The sequence below is a fragment of the Calidris pugnax genome, unplaced genomic scaffold (assembly GCF_001431845.1).
Source record: "Calidris pugnax isolate Ruff unplaced genomic scaffold, ASM143184v1 scaffold44, whole genome shotgun sequence".
Lineage (NCBI taxonomy): Eukaryota > Metazoa > Chordata > Aves > Charadriiformes > Scolopacidae > Calidris > Calidris pugnax.
Genome location: NW_015094506.1, coordinates 44,397,509 through 44,413,210, shown reverse-complemented (window position 1 = coordinate 44,413,210; position 15,702 = coordinate 44,397,509). Strand labels below are relative to the sequence as shown.

At 44.6% G+C, this 15,702-nt stretch overlaps 1 protein-coding gene across 1 annotated transcript in view; it reads left to right on the top strand.

The window, feature by feature from the left end:
• CDHR3 (cadherin related family member 3) overlaps nt 1–15,060 on the top strand; it is a 38,720-nt gene extending 23,660 nt beyond the window's left edge. The window contains exons 13-20 of the mRNA XM_014963368.1: nt 878–1,104; nt 2,807–2,978; nt 4,091–4,335; nt 6,950–7,131; nt 9,833–9,846; nt 11,298–11,329; nt 11,871–11,919; nt 14,735–15,060. Coding sequence (XP_014818854.1) covers nt 878–1,104; nt 2,807–2,978; nt 4,091–4,335; nt 6,950–7,131; nt 9,833–9,846; nt 11,298–11,329; nt 11,871–11,919; nt 14,735–15,060 — 1,247 coding nt within the window. The remainder of the gene's footprint in view (nt 1–877; nt 1,105–2,806; nt 2,979–4,090; nt 4,336–6,949; nt 7,132–9,832; nt 9,847–11,297; nt 11,330–11,870; nt 11,920–14,734) is intronic.
• The last annotated feature ends 642 nt before the right edge of the window (nt 15,061–15,702 follow it).

Genomic DNA, 15,702 nt, shown 5'->3' with positions numbered 1-15,702 from the left:
AGATGTCTTGTTTTAGGCCGTCTTTCTGCTCTTGTTAAATTAGCCTTTTGGAGGGACCGTGACAGTGCAAAGAAACCACTATAGACTGACAGAGATGAGTGAGGACTCCCTTGACCCAGGCATGGTGCAGGATGGACACCCCACTGTCCCCTTACACCCAGCTCACCTCAGGTGCAGTGGATGCCCTGGAGATGGGGTGGGATGGGAGTGCTCGGATGGGGAGACTTCACTCAGAGAGACGGCAGCCAGAGCATCTCCTCATGCCCAGAGCCAGGGTCCTTCCCATTCCTGCAATAGCCCAGGACCAGTGGCTACAAATGTGGCCTTAAAACTGAATTTGTTGAAACTGTTCACATGTTACTCCTACCTCAGCACCATTCCTGTCCTCTGGTGAGTCCTGTGTCTCATGAATTTGCAGAGCAGTGCCACGGCATCTTGTCTCCTTGGTAATCCTTGTGTGCTGGGTTTGACTGCCAGCCAGCTCTGTGCTGTGCTGCTCGGTACGCGTACGCAGAGGAGTTGGCACGGGAATGGCATCTTCCCTAGCTTCAGCCTCTTCCTCATGTGACCTGATGTACCAAACATGGTCCTTCTTCCCCAGGACCTCACTTACTGGCTTTGCTCTCTTGGCTAAATAAAAATTGACAGGTATGTTAGATACATGCTGGATAAATCTTGACCCTCATTCTGAACTTCCTAGAAAAATTGAAGGTGTAAGGGACCTCTGAAGGTGTCACGTCCAACTTGTGCTCAAAGTGATGTTAGTTTCAAAGCTAGATCAGGTTGCTCGGGGCCTCATCCAGTTGCATTTTGTTTGTTTGCTCTGTACTTCCTTTTCCTTAAAATGTTAATGAAATATGGACTTTCTGTCTCTCAGTTGGATCCATCATTGGAACAGTGAATGCCAGAGACGACGACTGGCCACCCAGTGTCATCACTTATTCCATTGTAGCTGGAGGAGGCACCAGGGATTACACAAATATTTTCTGGATCAGCCCAACTAAAGGAGATGTGAAGATTTTAGCTAGATTAGACTATGAAACAACTCAGAAACACATTTTCACAGTACAGGCCTCAGACCAAGAGAAGACTGCAACAGCATCTGTGAGTAAATCCCCTCTACTTCTCCCCTTCACATTTTTCTCTCTTCTTCCTGACAGGAATGGTAAGACATTGAGCAAAGCACTTCGGTCTGTAAAAGGCAAGCCCATCCTTGCACAAAGTTATATATTAAGTCAGATGAAAGAGGTGGTGTTCACTCAGTCTTGCTTTATTTCTTACAAGAAGGATTCAAGTAATATTTTTATCCTTTTAACTCTGTGGGTTTTGTTTCTCGGTCTTTCTTTCTTAGTTTACCTGGGTAGTGATATAGTTTTGTGTGCCCCAGACAATTTAAGATATTCCTTACTGCTACTTATATACTGGAAAATAGAAAAAGGAAAGTGTCTTGAGGCTAGGTAGCACAACCTAATTTTAGCCAAATCCTTTTTGGACCTTGTGTAGTGCCCCTTGGCCCTCAAACATACTTTTGATTTTGTATGTGGTGCTTTTTCGCTGCAAAGTGCCCAAAGTAATGTAAGAATCATGTTGCAGCCCATCAGAATTGTATTCTCATGGGGTAGGACAGAGGGGATGTGCTGCGTATCTTGGGGATGGGATGAGGGCTTGGGCAGCTTCTTGGGATGTCAAAAGGTCCATGCAATACAGCTGTGTCCACATGGCCTACTGGGGATGGACCTTTGCACATGCCTTCCCCTGACCGTAATCTAGCTTTGTCCCCAACAGTGCTATCTGACATTAGCCAAGAGCATGCCAGGGACCATAACATTAAACAGTAGGGTTGTGCTTGAGTTTGCTGCTCAGGCCTATTTTATTTAGAAAAAAGCCCAAATATAGGTGGTATATCTACAAAAGTATTTTATAGTCACTTCTTTCAAAGAATCTCAGTGTCCTTCACATACGGACTCCTTTTTACTCCTTTTCACATCTTCTCCCTCATGACTGCCTTATATTTGATTTTTGCACATCTGTTGGAAGGAATACATGTAAGGTCTGCTTTCTATTCCAGCCAAGCACCACCTATGGAGATGTTAAGTACTTGATCTCTCTATCACCTGTATTATTTCAGGGTGATGATTAAGGAAAATTTAGCATCAGGAGCCTTTTAACAATGGCAAGTTTAGCTGTTGCCTGTTAAAAACCAACAGACATTAGAGGAAAGAGCTCTGTGAATGGTAACCACCTTCTCAGCCAGCTAACCCCAGCTGATGTTAAGCACATCTGGTGCAACCTGGGGTGCTCCCAGCCCTGGAGAAGGCCATTACCAGCATTTCTGTCTCACAAGGAACAGTCAGGCTATAAGGAGTCTTCCTTTCTTCCATGGATCATGTTCTGAATTACTATTAAATATGCTAAGAAGCCTAACTAATGACTGTGAAGCAATTTGAGAGGTTTGAAAGGAAGTTTAATGAATATCTGGTACCATTATTGTTTCTCATTCTTTCTATGACACGCTTCAGGAAATTCAAATAGTCAGACACACCAGCTCAAAACCACCATGGTTTTGCCAAGATGGTTTGGGTTAAAGAACCTGTTCCCAAGTAAGTGCTGATCACAACAAGAAGCAAAGGTCAAACAATCACAGATATTTTCTGGTAGAAACTAGGTGAGAGGGGAGGTTCATTGCTCTTCAGCTGCTGTTGATCAAAAGAGCAAAATGGGAAAAGTCAAGCAGTTTCTGAAGTTAATAAAATTCTGGCTTAGCACAGTGGAGGAGCTTCAGCTTGCTACTGCTGTTTTCTTTCAGGTAACTGTCAATGTTTTGGAAGTAAATGATGAAGAACCAGTTTGTTCACCCAATTTCTATTCGTTTCAAATCCCAGTTAACTTAGCTGTTGGGACCAATATTAATGGCTTCAGGATTGAATGTCAAGATCGTGATTCTGATCCCAGGTCTTTCCGTTACTTCATTGATGCAGGTACTGAGTCATGGTGTGTGAGCCATGAGCTGTAAGCAGTGCAAAAATTCATGACATGTTTATATCAGTATAAATGTGATACGTGTTTATATCAGTAAGTCAGGGCCTGGCATTGGACCACGCTGCTGAAGCATTATTTGGTGACATGATTTTGGTCTGTGCCAAGCAGTACGTTCCTCAAAAGATCCTGGGCATTGCTGAGGGATCAGGGACCTTGCCCAACAGATGCTCTGTATGGTCTGACCAGGGTGAAGACCCAGGGGTTTGGCAGTACAGATGTGAGCTGTGCCATGCAGTTGGCCTCGGAGCCAGAGGGCAGCCCATGGCTGATAGACATGGTCTTCAAGGTCACTTCAGTTTCTAGAGCTCTATGTGGCAGCAGGAGCAAAACTCAATCCTTTTCATGTCTCTGATCTCTCCTACATGTGGTTTGCTTGGAGCCTGAGAGCTGGACCTTGCCCAGGCCACTAGCAGATTTCCAGATACATGGACAGAAAATGAGGGCCTGAGGGTTCAGCATCACTGAACTCTCCTTTGTGCCCCCACAGTGCAGAAAAAACCCTGGAGACAATTAATTTCTCCTGAGTCATTAGCTCTCTTCTGGGGGACCTGCTCAAAGGTCTCTGCCTCTGGGCAGAGGGAGAAGCCATGGAGAGGGGCTGCAGGGGCCTCTGGAGACACTGATTGTGTACATGTGGCCTAGGGGCCACTCCAGGGGACACCCCAGTAGTGAAATGAGCCCTGCAACAGCGTAGGGTCCTCACCCTGGCTGGATGCTGTTGCTTCAGGGTGCTCTCCAGGCTGTAAGGACAGGTCATTCAGGTGACTTCTTGTGTGTCCCGTGCCTCTGAAGTGTTTCCACAGCCTCTTCTCAGCTGTGTCCCCAGACAGGGTCTTATTCCGTATTTTAATACTTTTATGACTACATTGTTTTATCTGATTTTATATGATATCAGGAAGATCAAGGAGCTGTTCTTACCAATATTTAACTGCACAGGTGCATAGTAATCCATAACAAGTTGTCAACAGAAACTGATCTTTTTGCTTGTTCCAACCATTTACTTTAATGTGGAATTGTGTGTATTGTTTTTGTTTTTTGCTACTGCTTGCAGGCAATGTGAACAATCATTTCACATTTTCACCAAGTGCTGGCTCCAACACATCTCGGCTGATTCTTGCATCGAGGTTTGACTACGAGAGTGGACTTGATACAAACTGGATTTACAGACTGCGCGTCTATATAACAGATGACAATTTACTGTCTGCCAGGGACAAAGCTACACACCTGGTTAAAACTGGAACAGTGACTTTAAACATCAGAGTTATCCCAAACCCAACTACTGTCGTTGTCACAACAGTAAGTTCGCTGGAATTTATGTCCACTTCTGTGGTTCTTTCATGGGCTGCTCTCCATGGGGGTGAAGAAAAGAGGGTAGATGTATGCAAAAGAAAACCAAAAACCTACAGTGGGTCTAGTCCTTGGAAATGCTGAGCCCCGTGCTCTTACACTGGAGCCAAAGGAGGTTAAAGTGCTCAGTGTCATGAAGGATTGGGCTCAGGTACAGAGTCATAACATATGTTTTGTATTTTAGTTTCTAAAACAAAAAGGGCAAGTAGCCAAAGTACCGGGCATACTGCCATTACCACGTAACTGGAAAGTTAAAGATTCTGGCAGCTTTATTAATAAGGAAAGAGCAGAGGTTAACCTTTGCTTGGAACCTTGAAATTACCTCATGCATTTTGCACTACCTCTTTTTTTTTTATTCATAGCTATTCACTCTGCCAACTGTCTTGCAATCAAATGTGCTTCTTTAGTGGTGGGACACATTAATCTGTGGCTACCAAAATTGAAATGGGCAACAATAACAACAAGAAGAAATCCTCATCACTTAGAAGGGTTTTTTTTTCCCATCCCTGAGGTCACCGTCGTGTAAAACTTTGAGCTGCCTGTCAGGCACTGAAGTGGTTGTGCACAGCATCAGCATGTTGATGAGCTTTCAGCAGGTTTCAGACAGCAAATCCAGAGTGGTGGGATGGGTCTTTCCTGAGTTCCCTGCCCACATGGTGGTCCATAGCTGAGCTGGGGAAGCCAGCACAGCTTTCAGCAGCCAGGGTGGGATCTGGCCTTGCACAAGCTGTGGAGCTGTGGGCCTGCGTCCCAGCAATACACTCTACTCCTCCACACAGCCATCCCAGGCAAGTTCTGGCTCACCAGTTTCATTTTGGACCTGATTTTCATCTGGCTGGTGCAAGCTGTTTGGAGAGCTTGCTTTTCTCCTGCCTGCAGAAGGGGCACAGCCTGAGGGTCCAGACCACTCTGTCCCCATCTGTGTGCCAGCCACCACCTTCATCCCTCCCTTCACCATCTCTCCATCAGGCAGAGCCCACCCATTTTCTGCCTGTCTGCAGATTGTGTTACCCATTTTTCACTTGCAGGCAAGAATGAAAACATGAGTACGTAGGTGAAGGGGTAAAGAGCTATTCGTTGTAAAATGGTCTGGATCTGCTGGGGCTACTGGTAACTGAGGCAGAACCAAGGGGATCCTGCAAACAGCACATGCAAGCCTGGATGCTCTGCTATGAAAATGCTTAAATCTGAAGTCGCAGACTGATTAATAACCCTGTTATTATCTAATGCTCTGTTGGGAAGGAATAAATGGTTTTCTCACAGCCTTCTCCTCCCCCTACTTGATGTGGAAATGAAAAGTTAAGCTGAATAACAAACCTTATTCTGTATTTCTTTCCCGTGCTTTACCACAAATACAAACAGTCTAGACCACATACCACAGCGTTAAATCTGCCTCCCCAGAGATATCAGCCTTCCACTCTCAGTCTGTTTTCCAGAAGAGCACCTCCATTACAGCAGCTTCTCCCATCACTACTCCTGACGTGTTCAGTGTGGCAGCTTGATGCATCAGGTGCTGGAAGGCTGGTAGTGCAGAAAAGAAGCCCTGTCACAAAAAGTCACTAGTGACTTCAGTCCCACTGAGGATAGAGTGGTGGTGTTGCTCTTGAGATTATCTGAGAGTTTCTCTAGGGATTGGAGATACCTTTTTCTTTTTCCAAGACTAAATAGCTTATTTTACAGGTATCCTTAAACAGAAAAGAAATAGATACCCTACTAAATTTCATACACGATGTGATTACAATTGTCTTACAGAAAAATAAATAAAAACTCCAGTAGATGATCAAAACTAATAGTACCACACTGTATAATGACCCAGGTAGAGCAAATGAGTAATTTGTGATCTATGTGAGGCTAGTTTCGTGATGGGACCTTAATGAATGAGTTGCTACCACCAAGTGACGTGCCAGCTCAGAGACGTGTCTCCTGGCACTTGGGGAGATAGGAGATCGTGACTGCTCAAGAAGTGTTGTTTTTCCTTCTGGAACAAGTCACAGGGAAAAAAAAAAAAAAAAAGGAGTTTCATTTATTTTTATACAATAACCCAATTCCTCAGGGTTTAACTCCTCTTAGGAAAGGGGCCCAATGATCACTGCAATGAAGATGACCTAATTCCAGTTTTGCCTTAGGTAACAAGAAACCATTATCTCGGTAATGGCAGTATTCCCTGAACTTGCTCACCCTCCAACACTGCACTCGCAGCTTATAAGGCAACCTGAGGCTTTTAAACCCCACCATGGCATGCTTGTTTTAATATAAGACATTGAAAAATGATCTGGGATCTCCTTTTTGCATTGTGGGTGGGCTCCGTTTCACCTACCTTTGGTTGCCCCAGGAGCCTGGTGGTCCACCTCAGTTGTCTGAGCTGCCTCAACAGTCAGGTACGTGGGATGAATCACTGTCTCCAGCAGACACTATCTCCCTCTGCCCATCATCTGCAGAGCCCCAGGGCAAGCTTGGGCCAGGTGCTTCAGTGTAGAAGTTCAGCCAGGTGAAAGGTACGGTTGGTGTCAGTAACCTTGCAAGTACGCAGCCTTGAGGAACTTTTTCTATCTTGCTTTAAAAGCCCGGCTTCACTGTTGTGACCAAAAGGGAAAACATCTACTCTGAGTCAGCGTGGTACGTGCCGTTCGTCATCACCCTCGGCAGTTTGCTGCTCCTCGGACTGCTGGGCTACCTGGGGTTCCTGCTGGCAACGTGGGTCCGCAGCCACTGCCCTCCAGCAGGCAAAGCTGGCAGCACACCTCTGTGAGTCCTCCCAGATGTCACGCTGGGGAAGTGCCCAGCAGCACCCGGCAGTAACAGAGGGAACTCCGGCCTTTCAGCCGCAATGAAATGTATAATTTGGGTTATCTTATAGCAGTATGCCCTTCACTGTAGTGAATGCTATTAGCAGCTACAGTGATATTTGGTGTTAATGATAGGAAATGAAGGAAAAACCTCTGTGGAATTTTATTTCATGGATTTACTAACAATTTAACAAAAGCATTAGCTGAAGGTAACAGTGGAATTAACAATTACAGCCTCTAAAGGCAGCTACGCTTGTGGGGCGTAGTCAGAGCCTGTGCTTGACTGTGCTCACCCAAAATACAAATGTTTTTGGTTTGTGTTTGGCTCACACACCAAGGGAGCTCCCATCTAGGTAGTTACTGGATGCATATTCCTCCCCTCTCAGCTACAGACCCCAGAGTCCTTTCCTTGGTGCTCGTGCCAAATTCTTTGTTCTGGCAAAACTTCTGCAGATTTCCTAGAGCTTTACCCAAGCTCATTGCAAGGCTCTGGCCCATAAAGTTTGTGGTACCTTTAAGTGCTCGTGCTTGGCAAAAGCCACGGAAGCACCTGGGACCAGCTCTGGTTCATTGTGGGAAGTGGCAGAGAGAGCTGCTGGCTGCCTTCTCAGAGAGCTGCAGCCACTCTGCCTCTAAATTGACTTTTTACTTCACAAAACAAAGATAAGCAGCTCTTTAAATGGACTGGGATTAAAAAAAAAAAAAAAAAAAAAAAATTTTTTATGAAGGATTTTAAGTGACAGATAAGGGTTGGGAGAAAGGGGGAGGGAGAGTCAGCCAAAGGGAAATAAAGGACAGTGAGTGGGAAAAGTTTCCAAACAGGACAATAACTTGCACTCACTGATTAATATGGGGAGGAAATGGGAAGGTTCTTCATCAGCCCAGACCAAGCACCAGTGAGATGAAACCCTGGGCTTGAGTCCCCAGCTGTGACAATACATCACAGGTCCATGCAAAGGCCAAGGGAGATGTGTGTCTGCTCTGCACCCTTGCTAGAAGTGAGTTGGCATCAGAAACAACAGGGAGGCTCTCCTCTCACTTGTTCAGAGTGAGTTAGTTTGGTAACAGCTGTGTCTGCAGAGAGAAGGGAGCATTTCTCACTAATGACCTGGGATGAGTGGTGGGGGAGTGGGTGTCACTGCTGAGGATGAGCTGGCCGTGCATTACAAGCATTATCTTCTCTTGGTTACAGTGACTCACTCAGATCCTCCTCTGAGAAGGAATCACTTCACAGTGCTCAGGATTTGGAAGGAAAGCCAAAGAGAAAAAGCTTCAAAACCAAGGATTCAGCCTCAGACCTGGTCTCAGGATCCCCAGCCACCGACTGCTGGATCCACTGTCCGCTGAAGGAAGGACAAAACAGGTAACTACCTCTCATCTTATCCTTGTGGGCCTTTTCTTAGCCTTCTCAGTGCCCTGACTCAATATATTGAATGGCCCTGGAGCAAATATCTGTTCTGCTCTTGAGACCTCAGCCCCAGTAGTTGCAAGAGGCTGGCACAACCAGATAGGTGGGCTTTCAGCTTCTTGATGTAGGAACCCAAGCACCAGCCCCAATAATTGATGCTCTAGGGACAGTGGACACCATGCCTTTCCTTCTGCTTTGGAAGGCAGATTGTCAAGCAAATGCTTTGACACCAGTACCTACTGGGACCTCCAGGCTGCAGGCACCTAGTGGGCACAGCTGAATTTAACCCCATGTCCTGGGAATTCCCCTGTACTCTCCACTTTAGATATCTAACCAGAGCTGCTGCATTTTTATTTTCTTCCCTGGCATTTTTAGCTGGCTGAGAAATATTGAAAAGCTCCTCGCTGGCTCCTCCAGTGTTGGGCTGAATTTGGGAGATGGAAAGGGATTATGTTCTCTGACAATTCAAAGGTGGCTGCCCGCATCCGCACAGGATTTGTAGGCAAGGCAGATGTGCTGGTTGCACACAACGCTGGTCACATACACATCTGCCAAACGCTGTGAGTAATGGGATTTTTCAGCTCAGTGGGTGGAATAAATGGACTGGGAAAAAAAAAAAAAAAAAAAAGGATTTTTGTAAGTATTCTCAGGATTTGGACTTAAATTTAGACACTATAGTAAATGTAAAGAGGTAATATATGGCTGTGATTATAATTCAAATGGTGTGCGCAAGGAATTTAGCAGTTTGTGATAAAAATGACAAATGAATCTAGCAGCATATAGCCTGGCTATTGTTATTATTTATTAATAGGGCCAGGTTTTCCCATTAAAAAGCAATTTCTATTTTTTAAAAAACATTTACAACCTTTCAGATATTTTAAAAGGTATTATCTGAGCACATCAGATCAAAAAAATTGACCTTTCTCCAAGGATGGAACAAGATGACAATATTTTAAAATGTATTGTTCGAGATAATAGAAATCCATCATGCTATCATCAATAAGACCTTTTTTTTTTTAAAAAATATCATCCCTTCTTGGAGAGGTGTTAGAGCAATGCTCAGGGCTGTTTTCCTTAAATGATGCAGGCCTTCAGTAAAAGCAAAACCAGAAACCAAACAAAAAAAAGCAAATCCCAGAACTCAAGGAGACACATCCTTCTTGCCAAATGAAAGAGAACAAAGCATGATATTTTTATGTAGGCAAAAGTGTGACATTTGTTAACTACACTCTTAATCTTTTTTTCATTACAGGAGAAGTGCTCCAGGTATGTACCTCTTTTCTATATTTTAATACTTTGCAATAAGACCTTGTTTATGATTCAGTGTAAAATTTGTAAATGCATTTCTAGATAAACACAAGTACAAGAGTATTGAGATTAAATAAGCCTGGGTGATTATGGGAGGCCTGCCTAAGTGGTATCATGGTCCTTTTGGTCTTCAGAACTATTAACTATTAGGTGAAAAACAAATTCAGAGTGGCCCAGTATTCTGGCATGGATGCTAAAGAATTACTGTATTTTTTCACTTGCAATTCATATGCTATCTGTTAAAAAATAATCCCATCCCTCTATTGCACCTTCAAGAGTCCTCTGCACTCTAATTGCCTGTTCCCTGATCCCTCATGTGTTCCCTTGACACCGTTACTTCATAAGGGATTTGTATAACTTAGCAGGGGTATGATTTATTTTTTTTAAGTAGTTTTTTTAAGCAGTCGTGTTTCTTTTAGTCCCATTAGCTTTCTGCTAGCAAGCACTGCTCATGTGGGCTCAGTAAGACCCTGCTTTTATTACTCCCTCTCCTCAATCAGTATCTCCCAGCTTGAAAAAAACACAACTAACAAAACCCAACAAAATTAGCTGTTCTCTTGGTTGCCTAATTTGAGACATTTCAGCACTGGCTGGTTTCCAAAAAATGGGTGCTTGGTGCCTTCTGAGAAACTGGTTCCCAAATGCTGGGCAGCAAAGGCCAGACAGAACAGGTTTCCCATCAGTGCTCAGGTTGAGACCCATCTGCAGCACTTCAGAGTATTGCACACCCGGCTGTAAAGCCTGTTGGTGGCCAGGGATACAGCTCTCCACAGAAAAGCCATTAAACAAATTGGCAAGGAGCAAGCAAGAAGAAATCATAGCAACTAGTTGGGTATCATCCACAAATCCATGCTGTCGAGATGCCCATGGCACTGCTGCTGTATTTGTTTGCATGTGGGATGAGTTAATAGTGTGGTAAATTCACACATAACCAAACTGTTCTTCAATCTGAATTTTGCTTGACTGGATCTGCAGCACTTCCCTGTTTTGTCTCCAAGCGCGTGTTTGAGTGCACAAGCTTTGCAGCTACAAACATTCATGGAAAAAAAAATAATCTACATTTGTAGTTCAAATATCCCCAAAGGTGGATTTCTATACCTCCTCATATTATTTAGAAATGGAAATTTATTAAAGAAACCATTGTTATTTATTCATTACTGAAGGCTTTTTAAGGCTAAAATTTGATTGGTCATTGGCAACTGTGGATTCTCACTCCAAAATACTATGAAGGAGTTTGCTTTTCAAATAGTATGGGGGATCAACCTTTGAGGAGAAATAAGGCTCATGTGAGATGTCTCAGAAAATGAGTATCAAAAATGTCTATTTTTTTGAGGAGATCTTTGCTTTAGTGTCTATAGTTACTGTCAGAAAAATCTGATTCTTTACAATATGCATTTCCTTTTCTGTAGAAAAGAAGAAACCCAACAAAGAAGTGTTTGTGGTAAGTACAGCTGACCTCAAAACAAAATCCAGTTTTGCCCAGGATCGTAGGACCCTTTCTGTGAAAGGTGTCTGTTTTCTGAAGAGAACATCAAAATGATAGGCAAGGAAAAAAAGATTGCCCCCAAACACAAAACACTTCAGTGCCCCAACTGGTCTCTGTATTTGGAGGCAACACCATCTGTGAGGGGTGCTCACCTGTGCTGTGGCACTTTAATTAATGTATTCTCCCTCCCCCAAAGTTCTTCAGAGAGGGGATTCCCAAGCCTCCTCTGGGCGGAGGTGACCCTCTTGTGGTTGCACACGTGGAGGCATTTAGCATGTCAGACCTTATTAATTCTCCTTTGAACATCTAGTGGCAACACCCTATACCACAAATGGCTTTTGTTGCCAGTTTTGATTAAACCCAGCCTACAGGAATGCAATATGCAGGTTGTACAAATCCGCCTCCATCCATGTAGGTCACCGTTTCCAAGTCACTGCTCCTCCTTCTTACTTAACTGATTCACAGGATGCATTTCACATTTTGTTTCTCTTCACAGACAGTGACAAAGCTAAATGCTGTCTTTGATGGAGAAGCCAGAGACCCAGGTAATAAAAAGCAATTAACAGTGGATATGAATATTTGGCTGGAAACAAACTGGATTAGTTGATTTAAATATGGTTCGACATTTGCTTTTCATCTTTCAGGTTTGCTGTTTCCAAGGAGAAAGGGAACTATATTTCACAGATAGTGAAAAGCAAGGCAGTGCCCTAGTAACATTTCTGATGGTAGAATATGCTTGTGTCCCTTGAAAGCAGACACAGGATGGCCAGATTATTCACTGATCCTCTGCTGAACCTGATTGTATGGACCCAGTATTGGGAGGTGGGAGGAGGAATTGGCTGCAAGCCACCTGCTCTGGTGCTGTCAGGGCTACGTGGTTTCACCCTTCCCATGGCTGGGAAAGGGCCAGCAGATGAATGCAGCTGTAGATGTACTGACTTTGTCTCCGACACCTCTCCCTGGATGCAGGGGTGGGGGTGTGAGTTACTCGCCCCTGCACAAACCTCCTCCCTCATAGCAACAAGGGTGCATTGCTGCTTAGAGCTCATCACTGCTTGGGGAGGAAAGGGAAGACCATTTGCCTTTAGATATTTGCCTTAGATAGTTGTGGTGGCATCAGCTACTGAGTGTGTCACCAGGCTCCCACTATGCTAGCTCTCAGCATATCTGATGAACTAGCTGGGAAAAGTGAAATTAATGCAAAACTGGGAAATCCTGAATGGCCCACGGGGTGTAGAGTTTATCCCCTTCCCCAAGTGTTGGCCATTGTACTCTGCAGCAGGATTCATAACAGAAAAATGCTTTTTTTTATTAAGGCTTGATCCTTACCTCATCCCCCCAACCCACAGCCCCTGCCTGAGCCCACACCACGATGCTTGGCCTGGCATTAGGCTGCCCAGCCCTGCGTCTAATGGCTGAGGGCCCCAGCATGGAAAGGGGGGCTGCTGGTAAAATGTGACAGTCAGTCAGAATAGGTCCTTAAGAAATAGATCTGAAAATAGCTCTGAAACAATAGGTCTAAAAATTATCCAGAAGAAGGCAGGCTTGTTTCAAGTCTTGGATTCATCTGGTTGAATTTCCACCCAAGCGCCTGTACCTTGTGTTTCTTATTAGCTGGCTCGGAGCTGTTGGATGCCATGAGCTAATGGGAAACACTAGGCATGGGGACTTCAGTAGAATTTGGGCAAACAAACGAGACCCTACTGTGCAATTAAGTCCATCCACAAGGCTGCTCAAGGCCAGCTTGGCCCAAATCCAAGCCCACCTGCTATTTATAAAGAGGTCTAGAGGGATGGCCTCCAAAGTCCCTGCCTGTTCTCTGTGTAACTGCATTTGTGATATATCAAATGTGGATGTTCTCTAGGCCTCTGCAAGAACTGCTTCATGGTGTTTCTGCAGGACAGCTGGTGGCTCCCTTCCTCAGCAAACCTGACCACACCAGACTGGAGGATACCTGAGCCCATCCAAACTGTCCCCCAGGGCCGTAGCGTTTGTGTTATGCCTGACACAAACATTAAGCTATAACACATCTTTGTGGTGTCCGCAGAGAAATGTGTGTTCCCCGCTCCATCATACCTCCCCCCTCCCTGGCTCATCCCAAACCCTAGAGGATCAAGTACTGGCAGTTTGGAAATGAGATTTAATAATTCCCAGGACATCATCTGTTGAATAGGATTAGGAGGGATGGTCAGGAGCTGCTTCCTGATCTGGGCTGCTATAACACGCCTGTCTTGTAAGCAGTCAGAAAAAATAACATGTAAAGAGATCCAGTTTCATCTTTAATTGCTCAAATTGTGTTAATGTGTCAGAAACCATTAATTCTGATACAAACTGTAACATGTAGTAACACGTAACCACCGTTTCTTTCCAGGCATTAATGGTCTTTTGTTTGTCTCATATTAATAATGTTTAATTACAAGAAGTGCCACTATAGCTCCTGATTATCCATCTGTTTAGCAAGAGACAGTGATTTCAGCTGTGAGGCAATCACACTGGACGCATGGCAATTTTTCCACCTATCTCTAGGCAGTAAATAAACTGAAGGAGAAGATACTTGCTTTTAATGTACAAGTAGAAATTACCCATAAAATCTTAAGACGGGCAAAATTCTTTCTAATAAGGAAAGGTATCCATGTGTGCTAAACAACCTAAATTTAACAATTTTTTATATATATGAGGGAAACATATACTTGCACAAACAGAAAATACATAGTATTTCACTTTATTAATGACAAATGTGTACAGCAAGCCTGGAGGAAAGCCTTTTGTGCAAATAGAAGAGCAATGCATGCAGCCAGAACTCATTGGGGATCCTAGATCTCCAAATCTTGGGTCAACCTGGATGACCTGACATGTGTGCAGCATATTGCGCTCCTAACAGGTTTTGCTACCTCAGGGAGGCAACTCCCCTTGAAAAGGTAAGCACAGACATAAACAATGGCCTTGCTCAGCATGGCCAAAGGCAAAAGTTTCGGGAGAGTTAGTCCTAACAACTAAGGACTATGGATGTGTAGTTGCACTGCCCACTTTCACCCGGTAGCCAGAACTTGGATAAAGGTATAGGATGGTAAGAAGGTTATTATTTTTTTTTGAATATTTTAAAATTTAAATATTTTAAATATTCCTATCCCCCGAACTGCAGAGCCAGTTTTTATACTGAGAGAATAGCATCTCCCCCAGGTGGCCATCACAACGCCCAGGTCCCCACGCTCACTTTCCCTCTTGGGGCTGCCTCCCCATCTCTGCTGATTTTCCAGGTGCTTCACATTCTTGTTTCAACCCCACTCGGAGGAGAACTGTCATGTCTTAATCTGCTAAAGCAGGAATGATTTTAATCAGTTGTCTTTTCTACCTTGCAAGTTACTGGCAAAATGTACGAATTCAATACACGGTCGGGTGCCCGGAGGTGGAAGAAGAACAACGAGCCCCTGCAGCCGGCGCCAGCCATGCAGGTAACATCCAGTGCCACAGATAATAGTGGCCAAGGGATGGAGAGAGCAGAGGCACCAAGCAAAAAAGAGCCTTCAGAGAAGAGAAAAGAGCCAACAGCAGAGACAAAACCGAGCACCAAGCCCTCGGCAGGGCAATCAGAAGCACCAGGCCAGGATGGGCTGAGATTACAAAAGCAGAAAGAGGAGTCTGAGCACAGGGGGTTGCCCTCACCAGCCCCCCAAGGCAGATACTAACCTGTTCTCCCAAAATGAACACTGCATTCCCATTAATCCAGCCTTAAAGCAGAGTATATGAGACTCCAGGAGACCCCCATAAATGACCCCTGCTCTGAAGAGCCAAAGAATCAGATATCATTTTCTCTCTATATATGTGTCTCAGCTGCAAAACATAAGGTGGCCATTTCTTTGTAAACTGGATCCAAAGGCAGGATGAAGCTGGACTTACTTTTGGCAGGTTCAGGCAAGAGTGGGAGAAAAGGGAGGATGTGAAATGGGGAGAAGAGGAAAGGAGAGCAGAGTTACAGACAGAAGCATCTGCTGCCCATTGGCCATGGGCTATAGCAGCTGGCAGTTTCCTCCTGGAAGAGCTCTGTGCCCCCAGGCTGGCATAGCCACCTCCTCTGACTGCCTTTGGGGAGGGCAGCGTACACATGGACATGCTTTCACACCAGTGAATGTGGTCCCCTGTCCCTGCTGAGCAGCAGAACGGATGAAAAGCACATCAGGGCTGAAAAGTTTGATGGTAAAAGCTAAAAATATTTTCTTTTCATTCAGTATTTTATTTCAGCCCTTCCTCGCCCCCCCATCTTGCTGTAGAAAAGATCATGGGTTGAAAGCAGTTTTGGAGTGGAGAAAACCCACAGCTTGTTATGGTAT